This window comes from Bos indicus, chromosome 17 (genome assembly GCF_029378745.1).
Source record: "Bos indicus isolate NIAB-ARS_2022 breed Sahiwal x Tharparkar chromosome 17, NIAB-ARS_B.indTharparkar_mat_pri_1.0, whole genome shotgun sequence".
NCBI lineage: Eukaryota > Metazoa > Chordata > Mammalia > Artiodactyla > Bovidae > Bos > Bos indicus.
In genome coordinates, this window is record NC_091776.1 from 45,404,298 (window position 1) to 45,426,499 (window position 22,202).

At 43.7% G+C, this 22,202-nt stretch overlaps 1 protein-coding gene across 7 annotated transcripts in view; it reads right to left on the reverse strand.

The window, feature by feature from the left end:
- The window catches only part of SFSWAP (splicing factor SWAP), an 81,062-nt gene that overhangs the window by 45,014 nt on the left and 13,846 nt on the right, over positions 1–22,202 (reverse strand). For all 7 annotated transcript variants that reach the window (XR_011561132.1, XR_011561133.1, XM_070769332.1 and 4 more), the window contains exons 5-7: positions 19,703–19,928; positions 18,686–18,798; positions 17,664–17,799 (exon numbers count right to left, since the gene is read on the reverse strand). Coding sequence is in view for 5 of the 7 variants with exons in the window: in XM_070769332.1 (XP_070625433.1) it covers positions 17,664–17,799; positions 18,686–18,798; positions 19,703–19,928 (475 nt within the window). In the remaining 2 variants the exon portion in view is untranslated. The remainder of the gene's footprint in view (positions 1–17,663; positions 17,800–18,685; positions 18,799–19,702; positions 19,929–22,202) is intronic.

Consider the following 22,202-nt stretch of genomic DNA (forward strand, 5'->3'; position numbering starts at 1 on the left):
GACATAAATTAGGTGTTTGGGATTATCAGATACATACTGCTATATATAAAATAGATAAAACAACAAGGTCCTACTGTATAGCACAGAGAACTATCCAGTATCTTTTAATAAACTATAATAGAACTGAATCTGAAAAAGAACATCTATTATATATAATAGATATAATAAACAAATCTGATACATCTCATATACATACATGTATATACACGTATGTGTGTGTTTAGTCGTTCAGTTGTGTATGACTCTGCAATCCCATAGACTGTAGCCCACACGCTCCTCTGTCCATGGGGATTCTCCAGGTAAGAATACTGGAGTGGGTTGCCATGCCCTTCTCCAGATCTTCCCAACCCAGGGATCAAACCTAAGTCTCCCACACTACAGGCAGATTCTTTACTATCTGAGCCACCAGGGAAGCCCATATACATCTGTGTGTGTGTATGTGTGTGTGTGTGTGTGTGTAGATACAAAAAACTGAATCACTTTGATGTACAGCAGGAACTAACACAACACTGTAAATTAACTACACTTCAAAAATAAACAAACATACATTCGTCTTGGAAGTAAGTCATCTCGTCTACAAAGCCATGCTGCTCTGTAACCACTGCACGTCCCCACCTCAGCGCAGAGATGCACTGCAATTTACTTAAGAAGTCCTAATGGACACTGAGATCACTTTGGGGCTTTATTATTACAAACAGTGACGTACAATAACTTCTTACATATTTAGCCCACACAGGCTAGTATCTGTAAGACAGAGCCTATTTAAAAACAAACAGCAAAAACAAAACAAAACAAACAAACAAAAAAACCCAATAAAAATTCCTGTATGTTTATTCTTTTTTTTTTTGGTGAGGGAAAAAAATTCAAAACCAGCAAACCACAGAAGACCCAATGATATAATTAAGCATTTAAATTTCTAATCCTGTTGTAGATAAGCAACTGGTTCTGACTACAGAGATTTAATTTCCTGTTCATTAGAGGATGGTGAAAGATTTTTCTAAGTAAGGAATTATATTTTGATTTTCAATTAACTTACTTTAAGACAAAAACACAAATAGCAAGACCTATTCACTGCCCGTGGTGTCCAGCACTGGAGGCCATGCAGGGAAGATGCGGGAGGTGCAGCAGCTCCCTACATCTCCTAACAGCTGGATCAGAGCCCTGCCGCCCTCGGCGGGAACGACTGCATAGTTCACATGCGCTGCGGGTGTATCCGCAGATGCTAATGACCTACTCTCTGTTAATTATACACGTCTCAATTCCTAGGTTGTGACTCTCTGGCTTGATGCTGTGCACCAACCACCGTTCACGTTGACAACAATATTCCACATTTTCAGAGCAGTGTGTGTGGCCTCAACATCCTCTCTACGTGATCTTCAGCATGGAGACATTCAGACCACACCTCTGAAGGCAGGCGCAGGCAGAGATGAGACCACAAAGGGCTGGGCATTGAGGGAGGAAAGGGAGGTTAGCTCTCTAAGCCCAGCACTCAGCACACAGAGTTTGATGGGTGGACAAGCTGATAGGACGTTCACATACAAGCTTTTCCTAACCAAAGGAGGTATCTGAATATGGAGAAACCTCTGTGAGATAAACCATAACCTTGAAAAAATGGAATTATGTTTCCCTTCATCCCCTTCAGATAATCAAGCTACCAGGGTCTTTCTTCTCACCCCTTGGGCAGAGCCACCATCAGAGGAGGAATGAGGCAGCATCAGCAAGATCAGAGTGTGCCCTGCCCCCTACCCCCCGACAGAGCACACCCCTGTGTATACTAGGGAGAGGGGACAGCAAGTGCTGTCCAAAATGTCACACCTCAAGGAAAGGACACTCCATGTCCTGTTCCAGACAGTTAGCCTCTTGCCTGAAAACAAGTCAAAATACATTTAAAAAATGTAGCCATAACCAATGAAACAAATATGAAATAAAAAAAGTCTGTAATTAAGTTCTGATTATATATTATGCAATTATAATTTAATGCATCCTTTATGTAATAGAAGTGAATAAATTATTTTAAAAACTGAGTAACATCCCTTTGAAAGTTTGATATGAATATGCAGATTAACCATCAGTCTATACCTGAGCTACCCATCATATTAAATTAAAACAAAGACTAAAAATAGGCCTGCCAGAGAAATGGCAGATGAACTCAAGAACTCATCCATTACAAACGTCTAAAAACGTGTGCTAAAATAAAGGAGAAATTTAAAATGCATAGCTGAGCTCAGAAAGAAGAAAAGAATCCATCTCCAGGTGTGAAAATCAAACAAAGCTTCCAAACCCGAAGGCATCTCTTAAGCCTTGGGCTTACTCAGGATGTGGGGATTCCCAGGCTGCAAACGGGGCTCAGGCTGCAAACCCTAGGGCCACCCCAGGACCCACTCTGGGGAGTCCTGCAGAGGACAGACTGGAATCAGAAACCCAGGGACAACATGTCCAGGATGCCCTCTCACTTCTTACACAAGAACTCTGTGAGTCCCTTCCAATAAATTCTAATTATACCTTGCAAAGGTGAACAGGAATTTGAAAATCCCTGTACATCCAAAAATAACCCTGATGGCAATGAAACATCGGAGGCGTGGTGAACTGAGAATGCAGACTTGCTTGCTGCGAGGTGCCTGCTGGGGCAATGCCACAGCTGAGGACTCAACACTGTGGCCAATTATGAGGCCGTTTCTCCAAGATTCTCTGTGCATGGAATGTCACAGACGAAAAGATTTTAGGGAGAAAGTTGTTTCTCTTCTTTTCACCACAGACACTGAGGTCTGGGTGGATGTGACAGGGCCAATCTCAGCAAAGACCCATGCCTGTCCTGTCTTGCCCCCCAGTTTATGGTGAACAGCACTGCCCCTCATTTCTGACCCTGGCACCTCTAAACTGTGTCTTCTGCCTGCTATGAAGTCCTTCCTAGTTTTTTTTTTTACATCCAACAAATAATAAACCCTGATGAGGATGTATAGAAAAGGGACCCCTTATACACTGTTGGTAGGAATGTAAATTAGTGTAGCCACTGTAGCAAACAGCATGGAGGTTTCTCAAAAAACTAAAAATCAAATAAACATATATTGGAAAAAAAGAAAATACTAACCTGAAAAGATACATGCACCCTAATTTTCACAGCATTGTTTACAATAGCCAAGATATGGAAGGAACCTAAGTGTCCATCAGCAGATGAATAATAAGGAAAATGTAGTATATATACACAGTGGACTACAACTCAGTCATAAAAAAGAATGGAATCCTGCCACCCACAGCAACATGGGTGGAACTGGAGGACATTATGTTATAAGTGAAATAAGTTAGACAGAGAAAGACCAATACCATATGACATCACTTACATGTGGAATTTTAAAAACTACAACAGATTAGTGAATATAAAAAAGAAGTAGACTCACAGAGAGAACAGACTAGTGGTTACCAGTGGGGAGAGGGAAGGGGGGAGGGGCAAGACAAGGATAGGAGATTAATAAGAGGTACAAACTATAATGTGTAAAACAAATAAGTGCGACTTCCCTGGTGGTCCTGTGGTTAAGAATCCACCTGCCAATGCTGGGGATGCGGGTTCGATCCCTGGTCTGGGAAGATCCCACAAACCGTGGGGCAACTAAGCCCACGTGCCAGAGAGCTTGTGCTCTCTAACAAGAGAAGCCACTACAATGAGAAGCCTGAGCACCACAACTAGAGTAGTCTCTGCTCACTGCAACTTGAGAACGTCCATGTGCAGCAACAAAGACCCAGTGCAGCCAAAAATAAATAAAAATTTAAAAAATTATTTAAAAAATTTACTAAAAAAATAAGCTACAAGGACATACTGCACAGCACAGGGAACTCAGCTAATATTTTATAATAACTATTAATGGAATATAACCTTTAAAAATTGTGAATCACTATGTTGAACACCTGCAACTTACACCTCTGCCCCAGGAGGCTCTGCTCTGCCTTCCTGAACACACATTGCTGGGGTTGTTCTCTGCAATCTGGGCTATTGGCACAGAGGGCCGTGCCAGACCACCTGCACAGCTCCCAGGACAGAGCAAGCACCAGAGACATGTTTAGAGTGAAGCCTGCTGACTGCAGGGCGCATGCGCCTCCTAAAGACCCTTGGGCTGAGACATTCTGCAAGAGCGAGAAGCTGGGCACCCGACACCACCCCACAACACTCGCTCAAGACGTGCACTTGCCCTGTGGGGCTTCACAGCTCTTTAAGTCCTTGAAACCCTTTAAAATGACCACCAACTAGAGCCCAAATGTTTTTGTGTATAGCTCCCAAGTCAGAAATTCTTCTAAGTTTTGACAATGCCTGGACCAGATGGAGCAAAGAACAGACAGAGGTCTGGTTCCTGGGAACTTACCACCGTGTCCCAGACTAAACTGGGGCAGGCGGCAGGGGCAGAGGGAAGGTGCAGGGTTCCAAAGGGCCCCTGCGGTTCCGTTTCCCCCTGAGCTTCCATGACAGACTCCTCCTTACTAGGTCTGCTGTTGATCTCAGGATTTTCTGTGAATTTTCCAAGAGGGGACTGGATTTCACCCCAAGTTAAATATTGATGTGATTTTAATAAAAATCACTGAGTACCACAAACACCTACTCCAAATAAACCCAAGAGAGATATTTCAGTGAGGGTCTACACTTTCCAAAGGCAGGTATAGTTGTATGGAAAAAATCAAGTGGCTTAAAAGCACCAGGCACATCCTTAAGCACTTCCTCCTCGATACTGTGCGTGCTTAGACAGCTGTGGAACCCAGGGTCACAGAGACCTGCCTAATTACTTCAAAGCCCTTCTATTCAGTTAGCTTCTTGCAAAAATCAGAGCTAATTTACTGATATCTGTATGCAACCTTAAATCTCATATAAATAAATCTAACTCTCAGAAGAGAACGTCAGCACTGGAAGGGTTCTTGGAGATTAGAGACCTGGTGAGCAATACTTGCTGTCAATTCTGGAAGATAAACATGTGTTTGTATTAAAAATAAAAATAGCTTTCCCGAGTTCTGTGGAGAAATGAGTATATTCTTAAAAAATCGATCTACTCTATTCACATGAGAATGTGAAGCAGCAGCACTGTGTTACCAGCTGAGTGGGCCTGGGCAGCAGCAGCTGCACCCCCTCAAGGTCAGCGCCTGGCCCCTAGCCTGCATCCCAGGACTTTTCTAGTAAGTTCAATGACTTTAAATCCTGTTTATACTTGCTGATTCCAGAACTGCCATCTCCAGCCCTGAGCTGAACTAGTACATTAAGTGCCTACTCAACACTTGCACTGGGACGTCTCATAAACCTCACAGGTGGACTGTGTCCAGAACAGGGTTGTCCCCACACATGGACATCTCCTGCTTCCTGCAGCTGCGTCAAGCCTCCTCCCACTGGGTCATCCTGGCTTCCGTGGTCTCTCAGACCCATATCCGACTCCCCAGGATCAGATCTCTTTTGACTGCTGCCCTGGAAGCTCCAGGGTCCCCTCCCTCAACTAGACAGAGCCCTCCCTGCCCACCCAGCCAGATTACACCTCTGCTGGAAACCCTCCCCAACAGGTCCCCAGCCACGCTCCCCTTCTGTGAGGCACCTGCCTTCAGGCCTCGGGGCCCTGAAAGCCTTGGCTCAAGGGCTTCCCTGGCTCCATCCGCCAGCATTGTGCACTCACTCCCCCAGGGCTCTTGTTGATTCTGTGATGCTCCGCGATGGAGGAAACGCTGTTACGGCTATCCCCAGCATCGGTTGCCTACGATGCCAGCTTGTTCAATGACCGTATAAATCACAAGAGGAAGAGCAGAAACTGGAATGACACGGAGCAAAGACTTCTAGGAGACAGAACTCTGGAACCTTCTGAACTCTGAGGGGCAATATTCAACCCACAATTCTGGGTCCATCCAAATGACCTATCATGTTTGAGAGCAGTATCCAGACATTTTCAGACATTCAAGGATTAAAAAAATAAAAAAATCGGTCTTCTTGTGTACCCTTTCTTTCTTGGCAAACTACCGGAGGATGTACTCTAGTAAAATACAGGAGTAAACAAACCAACCAGGAGAAAACAGCCCTAACACAGGAAAGCAATGCCTGGAAGTCACCGGAACATCCTGGGCTGCAGGCTGGGAACAGGGCCTGTCTAGACTGGTACCCAAGGCATACAGCTCAGAAACACAGTTGTCAGTCACCACAATGCGGACCGTGAATGCAACCACCAATATCACAGAGAAGTTGCCGCAGAAGCAAACATGAAGCATCCAGCATCAAGACTCGCTTAAAAAGATGGCACCATTAGCAAGTGCCCGCATCACTCACTGTCTCTGCAAACTGGAGGCGAGGAAGTCAAAGCAGTGACCTGGCTGACTGTCCTGGCACCTGATAGCTGGGGCTCCTCTGACAGAGATCAGGACAGAGAGACAGGTCCAAAACTTTGTAGAGGAATCGAATTGGTGCACAGGATTCATGAATAAACTATTTCTGAACTGCTCCCTTTTGAATTTTGATTAGGAAACAGAGGTTGAAATATATTAAAGTTACAAAGTAGCCAAAACCAAAACTAAACGAGTAATATGAGCAAAATTTAGGGTATTAGAGCAGACTTCATAGGGGCACAAGTGAGCCGAATCATCATTTGTCATAGCAAGAGAGATGTCAGAGAAAATCTAGAGCTGATAAATCCAGAGACGGTGCTATAAATGCATTATTCAGAGATATGGAGGAATCCTCAAAAACTTGCAACAGTTAAAGCATTTATTATTTGACTTGAAAATATGTTTTACTTTGGGACACTTTTAAAAATTATTTTAATCAAAGAGATAAGTAATTTATCCTATTTACCATAGTCTGAGCTCAGGCCAAAGAGTTCAGAGTTCAACATTATTCATTCTCCTCTTCAATGTATTACTTCATGGTTAGTCTTTCCTTTCTTCGGTCCATCCAGCCAATATTTGCGTCAGAGAGGCACCTGAAGCTGGGGATCCAGCAGTACCCACGACAGACAAACCCCACCCTCTGGGAACTTCTGTATGGCAAGTTAGAGTATGAAAGTAAACCAGGGAATAAACAAAGTAAGCTCCAGTTCTGACAAGGGTTATGGAAACATAGAACAGGGTATGTGAGAAGAGGATGAACTAGAGGAAAGGACACTGTGCAAGGCCAGGGAGACCTGACCTGAGCAGCGACAGGTCTGAGCAGCAGCATTGCAGGCTGACGAGGAGCCAGTGCAGGAGCCCTGTGGTCAGAACCCACCGCACAGGAAGCACAGTGTGACGGTGCAGGGCAAGGCGAGAGTGGAGGCAAGTTTCCGGGATTTAAATGACATGGGAAATCAAGAGAACGGTTTGCGTAGGGAGGTGCCAGGGCAGCTTCCACTGACCACCACAGGAAGCACAGGCTACGGGAAGGCTCCCCAAGACTGACAGGGGCTGCAACAGATGACAAGGCCAGAGAGACAGTAGTGTTATGTGGTGAGGAGTATCAGATTCGAGAGAGGCCCTGAACGTGATCCCCAAGGATGCGCAGCAAGATGTGGGAATTGGGAAGAGAAAACTGAGGTGACGCCTGATGCTCTAGCCTGAATGACAAAGTGAAGGTTGGTGCTGTGCCCTGAACAGGGGCATGGGGGGGCCAAGACGAGAGTCCTGCTCTGGATGCACTCAAGTTAGGGGGTGATGGTGAGAAGGCAGGTGCGGCGGGGGCTGGAAACACACAGACACTTCCTACCACAACAATACACTGTAAATGCTGGAGTCTTAACGAAACAGGTCTTTGCTATAATGTTAAAGTTTGTAGGGCTACCATACTAATAAAAAAGGAGTAAATAAAATAAGAATACTCATATTCAGGTAAAGTCTCTTAAGTAATTTTGGGATAGACCAAAGGTTGGTAAATTTTCCCTATAGAAACTCAGGTAGTAATTATGTTAGGGTCATGGATCAAGCAGCAACACCGAGGATATCATACAAGCACTTAATAGTGAGTAAAAACAAAATTCCCACATATTTTTAAATTGCTGAAATTCAAAATACAGTAAAAATAATTGAGTGCAAGTTTTTTTGGGGGGGAGGGGCAGAGGTCCATTAGTGGGAAGAATACAATTCCTTTTACACAGTAAAACTTTCACTGAATTGGGGTTCATAGTGTCCCCATCACCAAGATGACTGTAAAGCTGTCTTAGTTCATGGTCACACACACAGGTGGTGGGCTGGATTCTGTCTGCGGGTTGTGGTATGTCACCTGGGAGAGTGTCACACACCTAGCATTTTCTATTTACTCTGAAGCTAAAACGCTTTCCCCTCCACAAGTGGAATTTTTGTTTTAAAAAAGTCAACTGCAGATCTTACTTCCCTGACCAGGGATGGAACCCTCAGCCCCTGCAGTGGAAGCATGGAGTCTTAACCACTGGACCGCCAGGAAACTTCCCAGCCCAGTGTTCAAGGGAAAAAAAAAATCCCGAACAAAAGGAGACCTGTTCTGCTGTCATCAAACTGGAAGAGGAAAATCTGAAGACTTCTGTAGCGACGCTGAGAATATCTCACTTGTAAAGCCGAGAAACCACTCAAGGGGATCAGTTTTAGACATGTGAACATGTGACTCTGGAACTTTAAGGCCAGTGTTAAAAAGTAATCACTCTATTTTTTGCAAATACAAGTTATTTCTCAGGATGCCCTGTCTCCAACCATTACTTAAAGTCTTCATCAGTGACCCTCAAGCAAAATGATCTGAATATTTTATACTGTGTTTCGGTTCTGGAGACAAGTTACATAAGAATGGATTCTGGAGAGTCTGGGTGGAGAAGGCAGGAGGCTCAAGTGTGTGACCAGGAGCCCAGGTGAGGCGAGGCTGCGGGGGTATGGGGGGCGACGTGGGGAAGGACATCTGCTCCAGGGCATTGTTAGGATCCCAGGAGAGAGGAGAATGGAGTCTCCAGAGGAGCTGCACTTGTAAGGGCAGACAAAGCATCTCAGAGCAGGTGTGAATGGTGTAGAGGAGGGGCGCCCGGTTCTGGGACTAGAGGTCTGGACAGAGCTGCCAAAGTAAGCAGGGTGAGGGGTGAAGGGGAAGGTGAAAAGGAAGAGGCCCCGCAAAAGGAATCCAGCAAGGAACATGACAGGTAGACAGCAAGGAACTGAGTCTGGAAGGAAACAGAACCCAAGCAACCTTTTGAGTTTTTGGGCCACAGAAGAATCTGGAGAGACAGGAATTCAATCGAGCACAAAGAAAGGAAGTAAAGCAAGCAATGAGATGGAAGGGATCATGCTGAGCAGGGTCAGGAACCAGCCCTGTGTGTCTGCTTCAGCACAGCCTGGGAGAGCTCGGGATGGCTTCACAGTTTCAAATGGTTCAAAAACAACCCAATAAAACAACATTTCACGATGCAAATATTCTACGAAATTCAAATTTCAGTGTCCATAAATCAAGCTCTATCAGGCACCGTTACACACCTCTGTTCCCAACAGTCAGTGCAGCTTTCACACTCCACCAGCAGCGGTCACAGAGTGCACTCAGTCACCACACTAGAAACACTTATGCCTGGACCTTTACAGGAAAGGTTTGCAAACCTTGCTGAAGAGCTTAGAAAATAAACCGAGGACCCAAACACCACTGCTATCAAGCTGGTACATTTTAAACTGTAAGGAACAGAACAGTCACAGCTGAAAAAAATCAAAGTAAGGAGAAGATGGGACAGGAGGTGGACGTGATCATGCTGAATGCCAAAGAGAAACTGAGATTAAAACAAAAAAGAGAAAATTACAGACATGGAAGAAAAAGATGATCCAAAATAAGGAAGGTGGCATCTTTTAAAAGACATTCAGAGGTACAAAATAATTTCCCTGAAATGAGAACAGAATCTTCAACTGAAAAGGGTATGCAATAAATTCCAGGAAAACTGAGGACTTCATTGAAAGTTATTAAAATTTAAGAACAAAGAAAGAATTCTTAAGGTATTCAGTCAGAAAAAGCAGTCTCTTAAGGGGGAAGATGGAGCTGGCCACTCTCTCCCTTTTCACAGCAACACTCAGCAATTCTCCCAAGTTCCAAGCAAGTGTGAGTAAGTGAACTATTCTCAGCCAAGTTGCTATTTATGTCAAAGGGCAACACAGACAACACGAACATGCGATCTCAGAGAACAGCAACCAGGAGCAACTAATGAAAACCAAACAACTTACCTACACAACTAGTCAGTGGCAAAAGTCAGCCAACCTAGGTTTCACTGAGAGGAAGAACCATGTGAAATTCCAGTTTACAAAGATCTCAAAGAAAGAATACGCAACCCAAGAATTTTATACCCAGACAATTTTTCCTTTCTACACCAGGGTCAAAGGCAGGTATTTTTAAAGTATGTATGAAACAGAAACCTTGCAAAAAAACTACTTATTTATGAAATTATAATGACCAAGAAATGAATCAGATAAAGAACTCAAACAGAGATGCTCTGACAAAAAATCTAACCCAAAGAACTCAGAATAATCAACCAGGGAATTATGGTTACAAAACTGAACATAAACCCTACTTTTAACTCTCACAATCTAAGCATATTTCTTTAAAAAGACAAAAACAAAAAATGAGTTAGTGAAGGGGTGAAGGGAAGGTATTTTAATGAGGACTTAATTTTCTCTACTTAGTTGATTAATAATGTCTAAGATAAAAAATAAAAAGCTTAAGAAAAAAAACCCACACCCTACAATTCCAACCACTCTAATGTTCTCTTAAGCTTTAGAACTGAATTCTTGGAAGAAACTTTTATCTGACATTCAGGAATTACTTCACTTTGATTTTGATTATAGGTTCTTCAGCCAAATTCAAGTAAAATTATAAAGCTTATGTCCACTTTAACACAAATATTTCTATCTACACATAAGTTTTTAAAAACAACTTTTCATAAAAATTATCTTTGTATCCTAAAGATGTGAGCTTTCTTTTTTCCCCCTTTGTCCCCATGATTACCTCAGTCTTTTCCACTGTCAATGATGTTCACCTAATGTTAAAAATGGCTATTTCTGGATGGTGGCATCTTTTACTTTCCCCCTTTTCCCCTTCTACTTCTCTTGAATTATAATAAAGCTATTTCTAAATGAGAGTTTGGAAGGTAAGTAAAGCATTTCAAGGTCATGACTTTGCAGGGAAAAAAATGCTAAAAGCAACAGCAAAATCACATTTTAAAAACTGGGAAGAAGCAAGAAAATATCTACTGCAGCCACGTGATGTGGTTTAATTTCACTTAAGCTATTTATAGAACATTAAAAAAACTGAGTTGGCATTTTAGTTTAAAAAAACCACATGCTATAATAGTGGGTAGTATTTCAGCATTACTGCTTCCTGCATAATTAATTTTATTTATTATGCTCTTTGGTAAGGATTTATAGCTAAACAGCATAGGACAGCCAAATAAGAACAGCTAACAGCATGAATGACAGCTCACTGTCAGACTAATAAGTGAAAGAGATTGAGTTTCATGTATCTATATTTAAGGAACTTCGAGAAAAAATTCTTTTAAAATAAAAACAAATGCTTTTCTTCCTAGACTGCCAAATCTAGGGAAATCTCTGATCAGCAGAAAGTAAATAACAAAGGACAACTGAGTACATTCTAAGGTTATTAAACACCAAGTCATGTAAAAAGACAGAAAAACTTAGAGACTCCAGCTACCTAGACAGGCCCCAGCAGGTGGGCACCACAGCATTTGTTTTCTGGGATAAAAGCTGCCACCGGGACTGCTTCAGCCTCAACAGAATACAGGGAGAGCTGACAAAACAGTCCTGTCATTAAATCACAGAACTGCAAAGAATTAACTCAGGATACCAGTGTTTCAAAATAAGCCTCACCCAAATCTGTATTTTTTCTGAGAAGGTTTAAAGCACTACAAACGGCCAAGGAAGGAGTCACTCTCCTTGCCCTGCACTTTATTCTTCCAGGTCCTCTTCTGAGGGCACCGTGAGTACCAGTTTCTAACCTGTCTTTCCACTTCTGAACTGAATGCTGATGGTCTCACACCAAAACCTAGTCCTGGGCCTTCTGCCCTCACCCACGCCAAGTGCCCCAGGCAGGGCCTCCGGCTCCTCTCTAACTCCAGCAGCCCGCCACACACATGCATGCCCTGATGCTTATTCCATTAGTCTTCCCTGAAGGACACAGAGGGCAGCTCAGCCTTGTGCTACTAATAAAAATCTTTTTTACAATGAACATTCTTTTTTTTTCTTTTAAACTATTTATTTGGTTGCTCTGGGTCTTAGCTGCAGCATATGGGATCTAGCTCCCTGACCAGGGATCAAACCCAGGCCCCCTGCTTTGGGAGCACAGAGTCCTAGCCACTGGGCCACCAGGTGCTGGTGACGGTTTAGCCACTCAGTCGTGTCCGACTCTTGTGACCCCATGGACTGCAGCTTGCCAGGTGCCTCTGTCCATGGGATGCTCCAGGCAAGAGCACTGGAGTGGGTTGCCATTTCCTTCTCCAGGGGATCTTCCTGACCCAGGAATCAAACCCAGATCTCCTGAATTGCAGACAGACTCTTTACCAACTGAGCTATAAGGGAAGTCCCACAGTGAACATTCTTGTAGCTCAATCTTTACACATATATTTGTAGAAATATAGGAGAAATAAAGGAGAAATTCTGGGTCAAAGGCAGGTGCGTTTTAGTTCTGGTCTACACTGTCCACTTGCCCCCCACTCTGCTGGATATAAGCCTACACTCTCACCAGCAACAAGCGAGTGCTGTCAGCCTTGTCCTTTGCTTATGTGACAGCTGAAAACCGGCATGTCACTGCAGGGTCATTTGCATCTCTTTTAATTAATCTGTGATTACTAAGCAATTAAAAAAGGTATACTCAAAAGAACATTTTCCATAGCCCAGAAACTTCTATTTTATCTTAAGATATATAATTTCAAAGTATTCTCATGTGCTTGAAAATGGATATTTTTTTATCATAATGAAGTCTCAGATTCTTCATGTATTTGCTGCAGCCTGATTTAAAAGAAATGTTGGATTTTATTTACTGTGGAGGTTAGTTAGGTTCTAAAGTCAGCAGATACAATGCCATTTGAGTGAGCAGCAAGGGTAAACCTTTAAAAAATCAAATTGTATGGTCATTTTAACCTTTGTGAATTATTCATACTACAGTTCATTTTTTCTACTGGACTGTTTTTTTTCCTACTTGACTGTAAAAGCTGTTTGTGTATTATTAGTTTTCTCTGCTTTCTTGATGGCTTTATTTTTTTCCATTAGTTAAATATCATGTCTGTTGGTTTAAATAGATGATTCTTTATCTGTTAAAGTATACTTACTTTCCTGAGACTCTCACATCTGGCACTTAAACCTGGAAGCAATTCTATTAGATAAAAGGCGAGGTTTTAATGGGATCTTTTCTGAATAGCTTTTTCCTGACACCATGCTTTTCATAAGCCAGCCCTTCCTCATTTGAACCTGTCTCTGGGGGGCTCATTCATCCTCTCCCTCTGAAGAGTGTCCTAGGATTTGTGCTGGGGAGGCCCCAGGAGGCACTAACACACCAGGCCAGGACATTCCTCCTTAGAAGGCTGAGCCTTTCTGCTTTTACCAGCAGAGTTTTTAACTTTTAAACATCTTCCAGTTAAATGTACTGGAATGTAGGTATTTAATTAAAATGTATGCAAACAGATGAAATCTGGGTGGGAAAAGAGAATGGCTGTTTCTGTGAAAATGAAACTGAATCCTTTAAAAGATGGGTTAAAACACCAATTGCTTAAAATACAACAACAAAAAACTGCTGTGGAACCTAAGGAGGGAGAAAGAACTGTGAAAGTGCAGAAGGAAGATACCGCAAGCCTGCGGTTCTGCTCTTGACGTGCACCTCACCTCACCTCAACTCACAGAACCCAGGCTGGCCGTGGTGAGTACGCCCGTGAGAGGCAAGGGTGTGGCCCATTCCAAAAGTCAGTCAATAGGGGCACACGTTCAGGTACGCATGGACGGAGCATTTTTAGACCTGTTTTAATCACACGCTTTCCTTAAATCACCAATTAATTCAGACTTCTATTTTAACATGTCACTTGATTATCTTATCAGATCAGATCAGTCACTTAGTCGTGTCCAACTCTTTGCGACCCCATGAATCGCAGCACGCCAGGCCTCCCTGTCCATCACCAACTCCCGGAGTTCACTCAGACTCACGCCCATCGAGTCAGTGATGCCATCCAGCCATCTCATCCTCTCTCGTCCCCTTCTCCTCCCGCCCCCAATCCCTCCCAGCATCAGAGTCTTTTCCAATGAGTCAACTCTTCGCATGAGGTGGCCAAAGTACTGGAGTTTCAGCTTCAGCATCATTCCTTCCAAAGAAATCCCAGGGCTGATCTCCTTCAGAATGGACTGGTTGGATCTCCTTGCAGTCCAAGGGACTCTCAAGAGTCTTCTCCAACACTACAGTTCAAAAGCATCAATTCTTCGGCACACAGTCCAACTCTCACATCCATACATGACCACAGGAAAAACCACAGCCTTGACTAGACGAACCTTTGTGGGCAAAGTAATGTCTCTGCTTTTGAATATGCTATCTAGGTTGGTCATAGCTTTCCTTCCAAGGAGTAAGCGTCTTTTAATTTCATGGCTGCAGTCACCATCTGTAGTGATTTTGGAGCCCAGAAAAATAAAAGTCTGACACTGTTTCCACTGTTTCCCCATCTATTTCCCATGAAGTGGTGGGACCGGATGCCATGATCTTTGTTTTCTGAATGTTGAGCTTTAATCCAACTTTTTCACTCTCCACTTTTACTTTCATCAAGAGGCTTTTTAGTTCCTCTTCACTTTCTGCCATAAGGGTGGTGTCATCTGCATATCTGAGGTGATTGATATTTCTCCCGGCAATCTTATGGGCCACATCAGATGTGGCCCTTTGTTGTGCCTCTAATTTTTCATATTCTTGCTCGCTAATTTTTAAGAATCTAACCACAAATAAAAACAAACTTGAGAACCCAAGTACAGCTACCTGTATTTACTTCTTCTAAGCATTTTTCTGATCCAGAGCCAAATTCCAGCCCAGGGCTCTTCCTGGGAATACCCAGGCCACCTCTCCCACCCTAAGACTCTTGGATGCTAGATGGGCTGTTGTCATGGGAAACCAAGGGTCTGATCCTGGAGGGAGGGCTCTCAGGGAATGTTTCCTTCACTACCTGCTGTCCCCGCATGGCAAGTTCCAAGAAGGGGCCAAGGGGTCGTGCACACCACCCATTCACTTCCTACCAGGAAGGAATCTGGTTTTTGTCCTCCTCATTTCAATAAAACTGGTCTCGCTCCTCGAACATTACATTTAAATCTGTGTGAAATCTGAAGGATGTTCAGAGCCTGCTCCCCAGCCTCTAGGCAGAGCTGACTACTGCTGAGCAGTCTCCACAGAGGAGCTCTGTGACCTCCCTCTGACCCACAGCTTATGATCCCTCCTGCACCCACAGCAGAGGTTTGATACAGGCACCTGTGAGTAGCATCTGGCTTGCTGCATGTTTTGCTGGCCTGCCTTATATTTTTACAAGGTATGAATTCACTGCCAACATCTGTGAGTTGAGATGTTTTACCCAAACATGCTAGATTCCTTGCTTCTCTGGAATACCTAGAAGTTGGTCCCTGCCCTTGCCATGTCTAATCACCCACACGTTCTGTCAGCACCAACTCCTTCATCTCTGCGGGCCTGGGCAGATGTGAGGCTGCCCTTGATGCAGGGTGTGCCCAGGCAAGACCCCCCAAAGGCCCTCTCCTACTCATGTCTGTCACTCTTGCACATGTGTAGGAGATGAAGTGAAGTGAAAGTCGCTTAGTCGTGTCTGACTCTTTGCGACCCAATGGACTATACAGTCCATAGCCTCTCCCTTCTCCAAGCGATCTTCCCAACCCAGAGGTTGAACCCAGGTCTCCTGCATTGCAGGTGGATTCTTTGCCAGCTGGGCCACCAGAGAATGATGACCATCAAAACAACTATTTTGTTGAGGGGAAGAGCCAGTTACTAATGGTGCCCCCTGACTGGAGTATCTCCATCTGGGGTCATGGGTCAGGCAGGGAACCAAGACTTCTCACCTATGAACTGGTTCACAGAAGTTGCAGAGAGCAAGGGTGAGATTATACTGGGGGAAGAGGCTGCCATGAGTCACCCTGGCCTCTGGGGCCCCTGGTGGGTGGCAGAAGGGACTGAAGTCATGGGCTCCCTGGGACCTGCCCACACCTTTCACCTGCCATTACTTGGCCCAGACCACGGGACCTTGCAGTGAAATCCTGAGTCACTGAGCAGCTTCTCTCGCTCAGCTACTCCCCTGCCCAGTCCTACAGGGTCTCTAGACACACTGAGCCATTACCGATATCACAGTTAACTGCATGTACACTAGTGATAAGCAGTGAGAATAACCAGGTAACTGCCACTCAATCCCGAATTTCTATTCCTTCCCAATTTAAAGAAGTCTGATAGTTCTAGGAATCTAGTAGAGGTGCAGGGACAGCACACTGAACTTAAGGAAATTCAAGGACGGGTCTGAAAAGAGACAGCAAGGAAGAAGGAAACTGGAGACGTCCGCTCAGCGGGCTTGCCCCTTGGGCTGAGGCAGCAGTAGATTCGCCTGTGCGGGCTGTCTACACAGAAAGCCCCTGGGGAGTGATTTACAAAGTGCTGCAGGCATTTCTGCTTATTAGGACAGGTCCACCACACCCCAAGCCCAAACCCTAACCAGCAGGTGAGATGAAACAGGGCCAGATCTGCTCTTTGATTTGAACATTTAAAGAAATTTCATTTGACTTGATTTAAGCATTAAAGATGTTACCTGAGTTCTCTAAGAGTTTTTTTTTAACAAGGACATATGCATTAAGTTCACTAAAGCAACTGATTTCTGAAGTCTAAAAATGTTAATTTAGCACATCAAAATTACACATTATTGCATGCCAGTGCCAGACAGGAAGTGCATAAGGACACAGTTATCATTTTTAACAAAAGCTTCATTCCCCCAAAACAAGCACTTTATACATTATAAAATGGAATTAACCTCAGGCTGACCCTCTAATCGCTGAGAGTGACAAGCTTTATAGATGGATTCATTATATCAGATACCAGATGTAGGCTGAACAGAATTCCTGTGGCTTTGCTAAAGGTTCTTCTCTCATTCAATATTTAACCTCTGAATAAAATAATTTTAAAAAGACCTGGTAGTAAGACCAAGGTTAAATACTTTCAAATAATTTCCTGAATAAAACTTGAAGATTTGCATTCTATTAGTAATCTTAAGATTAAGAAGAGTAGCAATCAGAGAGAATAAGTAGGAACCGAAAACAATTCCAAGGTGCACATTAGACACTGTTTTAAGCCCCGTTTTAAGCCCTTTTTCAGCAAAGTGACCATGGCAGACAACACTACACGTCCACCAATGTCTGTTCTCCCTGCTCTTCTTAACAGGACTGATTTTATTTAGGTCAGCAATGTGTCCAAATGAAAGTCCATTCCCCAGCCTACGCTGTAGGATAAGACCATATGACACTGCTTTCTGCTCTTGCCCTTCCTCTTCATCTGTCCTGGAATGCAGGGCTGATGCTGGGGATAGGGCAGCCATCTTGCCAAAATGAAGCAACCAGCAAGAGGATAAGGCCACACGCTAAGGATGCTCAACATAAAGGTTCCTCATGGCACCTCTACCAGACCTGCCCGCCAGCTTTCAGATTTGTTTGACACCCTGCTGGGAAGCGCACAACAAAATACTCACAGTCAGTGGTGTACTCCACCTGGGAGGGCTGCACGGCTGCACCATCCGCCGTGGGTGGGGTGGGGGCAGGGCTGTCGGCCTGGGCCTTACGGACCAGTGCTGCAAGGGGGTGATCAGGGTCTACCACCTTCAAAGGCTGCAGAGAGAGAAGATGCCAGGTCACACCATTTCCTGCATTCTGAGTCACGCAGAACCCGTCTGTGGCAAGGTTCATCTCAACTTTAGAACAGTATCTACGCTTCAGAAAAACCTCAGCACATGCATGTAAACATGCGTGCACACAAGGAGGTCCTGACTAATTTTGGCTGAGAGCTCTAGCCGGTCGTGAGATCCAGAGGAACTGAATAAATGAATCACTTCACTCTTCCTAATGACATGAGGGAAAGTAAGGACGGGAGATAGGACTAGACTGCTGCTGAGAAAAGTGTCAGCCTCCAAATTCACTCAAAATCTCAAACTGTGTCCCTCCTCAAAGCAATTTCTCATTTTTAATCACCAACAGCTTTTAAGGTCCAATTGATCAGCCGACTGCGTGACTGCTGAAAAGATAAGCTTAGGTCTGAGGGACCTGTTTTCTCACATCACAAATGGCAGCATGAGGGCTGTGGATTAACTCCTAATGATAAGGATGAAAAAATAAATTTAGGTTTTTAGGTAACACATTATGTTTCCTGTGACAGATGGTTTCAAGCAGCACATACTCTGTGCACCTATGAAATCCTCTCATAATAAAATCTGTATGAAAAACCCATTTTCTAAGTCTTAACCAACATTTTACTCATTCTAAATATCCCAAATAGTAAAAATAATCCCAAATATAATAAAATGAAAATAATCTGCTTGTGATTATACAAAACAGGACATGTAAGAAATAAAGGGACCAAATCCTTTACTGCCAAGTCAAACAAAACGGTGAAATATACCTCAATGATCATAAAATGAAATAGAGCTATTACACAAAAACATGCTTAACAACTTCCCAAGGTTAAATTAGCAGTTTTGTTCTGTAAGGAGACCAGCACCTTCATGAGCTCCTCCAGGCGGTTGCACTTCTTCGAGGCGAAGAGGGACGGGTGCAGGTAACTGCCGTCCTCCTCATCGTCATCATCTTCATTGTCAGAGCTGACGCCCGACTCTGAAAGCAAAGCACATTTCAAGACTTTAAGGTACAAGTATATTGTGTGGGAATGTGGGAACAGACAGAGGCAGAACTATGTGCTGCCATTCCTTGGTTATCTGTCCAAATAATCCCTCTGGGAAATACTCCCCATCTCACTGCCCCCCAAGTCACTCAACAGCAAGGCAAGTGGTGAGAAAGGTGTGGCCCAGTGGCAACTCCCCTCTGGCATTTACCAGTCGGGGGCCACTGAATATTCACATTTTTTACAAAAGAGGCAAAAATCTTACTGATTTATGAAGGTAAAATAACAGCAACAGGTATTTTAGAAACCTGCAGGAGACCAATATGGAGAAGGTAAGGTCTGTAGTAAGACTGACACAGCTGATTTTGAAAATCATGTTTCAGCTGAAAGAAAAATTCAATGGCAGACAGATATACTGCTGTCTCAGGATGCTATTCGAAATACTTAATTAGCCTTTGCAGTAAGAACTCCACCTTTAGACACTCAACCCTACGCCCTAACCGGGCGTGTACCCTAGAACCATCCACAAAGCATGAGCCTGCTGCTTTCTCTGTGACACGTTCAACAGCCCAAAGGAAGGAATTATTTCCAACCTACATGGATATGCTCTGATGGCATCAATATTTAATTTTACATCACCAATCTATAAAAATATTAATTAAGAATCTAATATATTTTCAGACTTATCAGGAAGAGTGTCACACTAGACTACGGAGCACCAGCAGGTTTAATCCTCGGGCCTTGGCAGCAGGACTTCATAAACGTTCTGGAGGTTCTGCAGTGCAGACTTCAAGCTTGTATCTGTGAGGATGACTCTCCCTACACTTCTCCAGGGTCCCCCCTTACCCCTGCCCCACTCCACCCCAACCAACGCAGGACAGAAACGGTCTCACATACTCTTCTTCTCTTCACTTTTGTTTTCTGCCAGTACCGTATACCGTCCTTCTTTCATCGCTTTCTGGATGAATTTGTAGTAAGGGTTGAGGTAGTGATCGAAGCGTAGAAAGTCAAATTGAGAGTTTCGGGCCTGCTTGGCTTTCAGCATTATCTCGAACTGTGCACCTTGTTTGCACACGAAGTTGGCCGTGCGCTCAATGATGGCGTGCATTTTGGCTGTTGGTGGCTATGAGAAAACACACACATTCATGTCATTTTGTTCTCTTGTTCACTGACTACATGACTCAAAACATAGAAATGACCCTGGTTTTTATTGCCAGCTATAAGAAATTATAGACATTTCAATGGTAAGAGCCCAGTTTGAACAGAGTGACACTGGCCCCTGTCACAAGACACCCAGTTTCTGAATTTTGTGAGGAGAAAACTCCCATGCTGAGGCAGGACATTCTAGCTTTGTACTGAATTGACGGGGGAAGATTTCTGTAAAAAAAATCAACAGGTTTCCGTATATTGGGCACCCTTAAACACGGTTCCAAGACAGGCTTCAGAGGGTTATGAATCTTCTGGGAAGTTGTACGTAAACTCGGCACATACACATGCATATTTCTAGGAGAGGGTGAATGTTTCAACAAGCTTTTCAAGGATCTAAGAATCACTTCTCTTTGGGCTCTAGAATCACTGCAGATGGTGACTGCAGCCATCAAATTATAAGACACCTGCTCCTTGGAAGAAAAGCTATGACAAACCTAGACAGCGTATTAAAAAGCAGAGACATCACTTTGCCAACAAAGGTTCATATGGTCAAAATCAGTTTTTTCCAGCAGTCATGTACAGATGTGAGAGCTGGACCATCAAGAAGGCTGAGCACCGAAGAATTGATGCCTTTGAACTGTGGTACTAGAGAAGATTCCTGAGAGTCCCTTGGACAGCAAGGAGATCTAACTAATCAATCCTAAAGGAAATCAACCCTGAATATTCACTGGAAGGACTAATGCTGAAGCTGAAGCTCTAATACTTTGGTCATGTAACAGAAAGAGTCAACTCACTGGAAAAGACCCTGATGCTGGGAAAGATTGAAGGCAGGAGGAGAAGAGGGTGACAGAGGATGAGACGGTTGGATGGTATCACTGACTCAATGGACATGGGTTTGAGCAAACTCAGGGAGATAGTGAAGACATGGAAGCCTGGCGTGCTGCAGTTCATGGGGTTGCAAAGAACTGGACATGACTTAGCAGCTGAACAGCAAGGTATGGTCTGGCCAGAACAGGGAGGGTTTCACCCACATTTACTGGGTGAATCATCTTGTTGCCTCAGAGTGAGTTTACTACTAGGAATCAGACCCCGCCTCTCTCCTGCACCTGCTGCTAAGTTACCTCTACCACATCCCGAGCTGAGCAATTCCTACCCACACAGACAGCCCCTCAGACCAGAAGCTGGAAGCCACACATCTGAAATACTTTTATTAATATCAATGAAAAGATTAACACTAGAAAATTACATGCAAATAAAGTGGGAAATGACCTCTCATTAATGACACACAGTCAAGATGCTTATTGTCACTTGAGGCCTGAATCCTTCACAAAGTACCAATGCCTTAATTCTCAAATGTGACTCCTGAACTAATGACGTCCTTCACTCTTGAACAGCATAAATGTCTACAATTAAAGCTATTTACTGATCCTAAAATAAACCAGAGGCCATGTTAAAGGCCCACTGGGCACTTAAGTCTGGATGCTGATGCATGTTTTCAGTGGCTTTGCCTCAACAGGAAGATTAATTTTTGAGTCAGTGCATATATAATCATTTATGATTACTTCAGAATAACGACTCTTATAGGAAAATATAACCCCATCTGCCCCCACATGTAGAGATATTCTCTCATGACCCACCCACGTGTTGGGAAGTATTATGGCTACAGTGGTTACAGAGAAACAGGTACTTTCACAAAGCGATGATGAGTATAGAGAAACAAAGTACTTTATGAACGTCCTTTCAAGATCTGCTACTGAAGCAAGTATATATAAGACAAATGCTTGGTCTGGAGAAAGACATTCTTTGCTCTATCATGTAAGTTTTAGAAAAATCCTTTTCCATTTAAGAATATAATCATTCCCACTAAAAGATGAGATTTTAAGGATATGCTCAATGTTTAATACGCATGTTACAAAGACTGATACGGGGGAAAATGATTTTCTAATTTAAGAAAGTGACTGAGCCCAAGAAGGGGGGCTAACACCTCCCAGATCCCCCAAAATTAATGTGGTTCTAAGAACTCCAGAGTAGGAATTGAAAATGGGACAACAGTATGTGAGTTCAGAAAACCTGCACCAGTATGAGATTTCCGAAAAGCTCTGAAGACTGGAGCTCAGATCCAGGAGCCAGGGGAGAATGAGGGGTAAGACTGGGTGGCACATGGGGTGAATAAGTGAGGAACCCCAGGGGTAGCTGGGCTGGCCCTTTCCTCCTCTGTGATCATGAAAGTGAAAGTCACTCAGTTGTG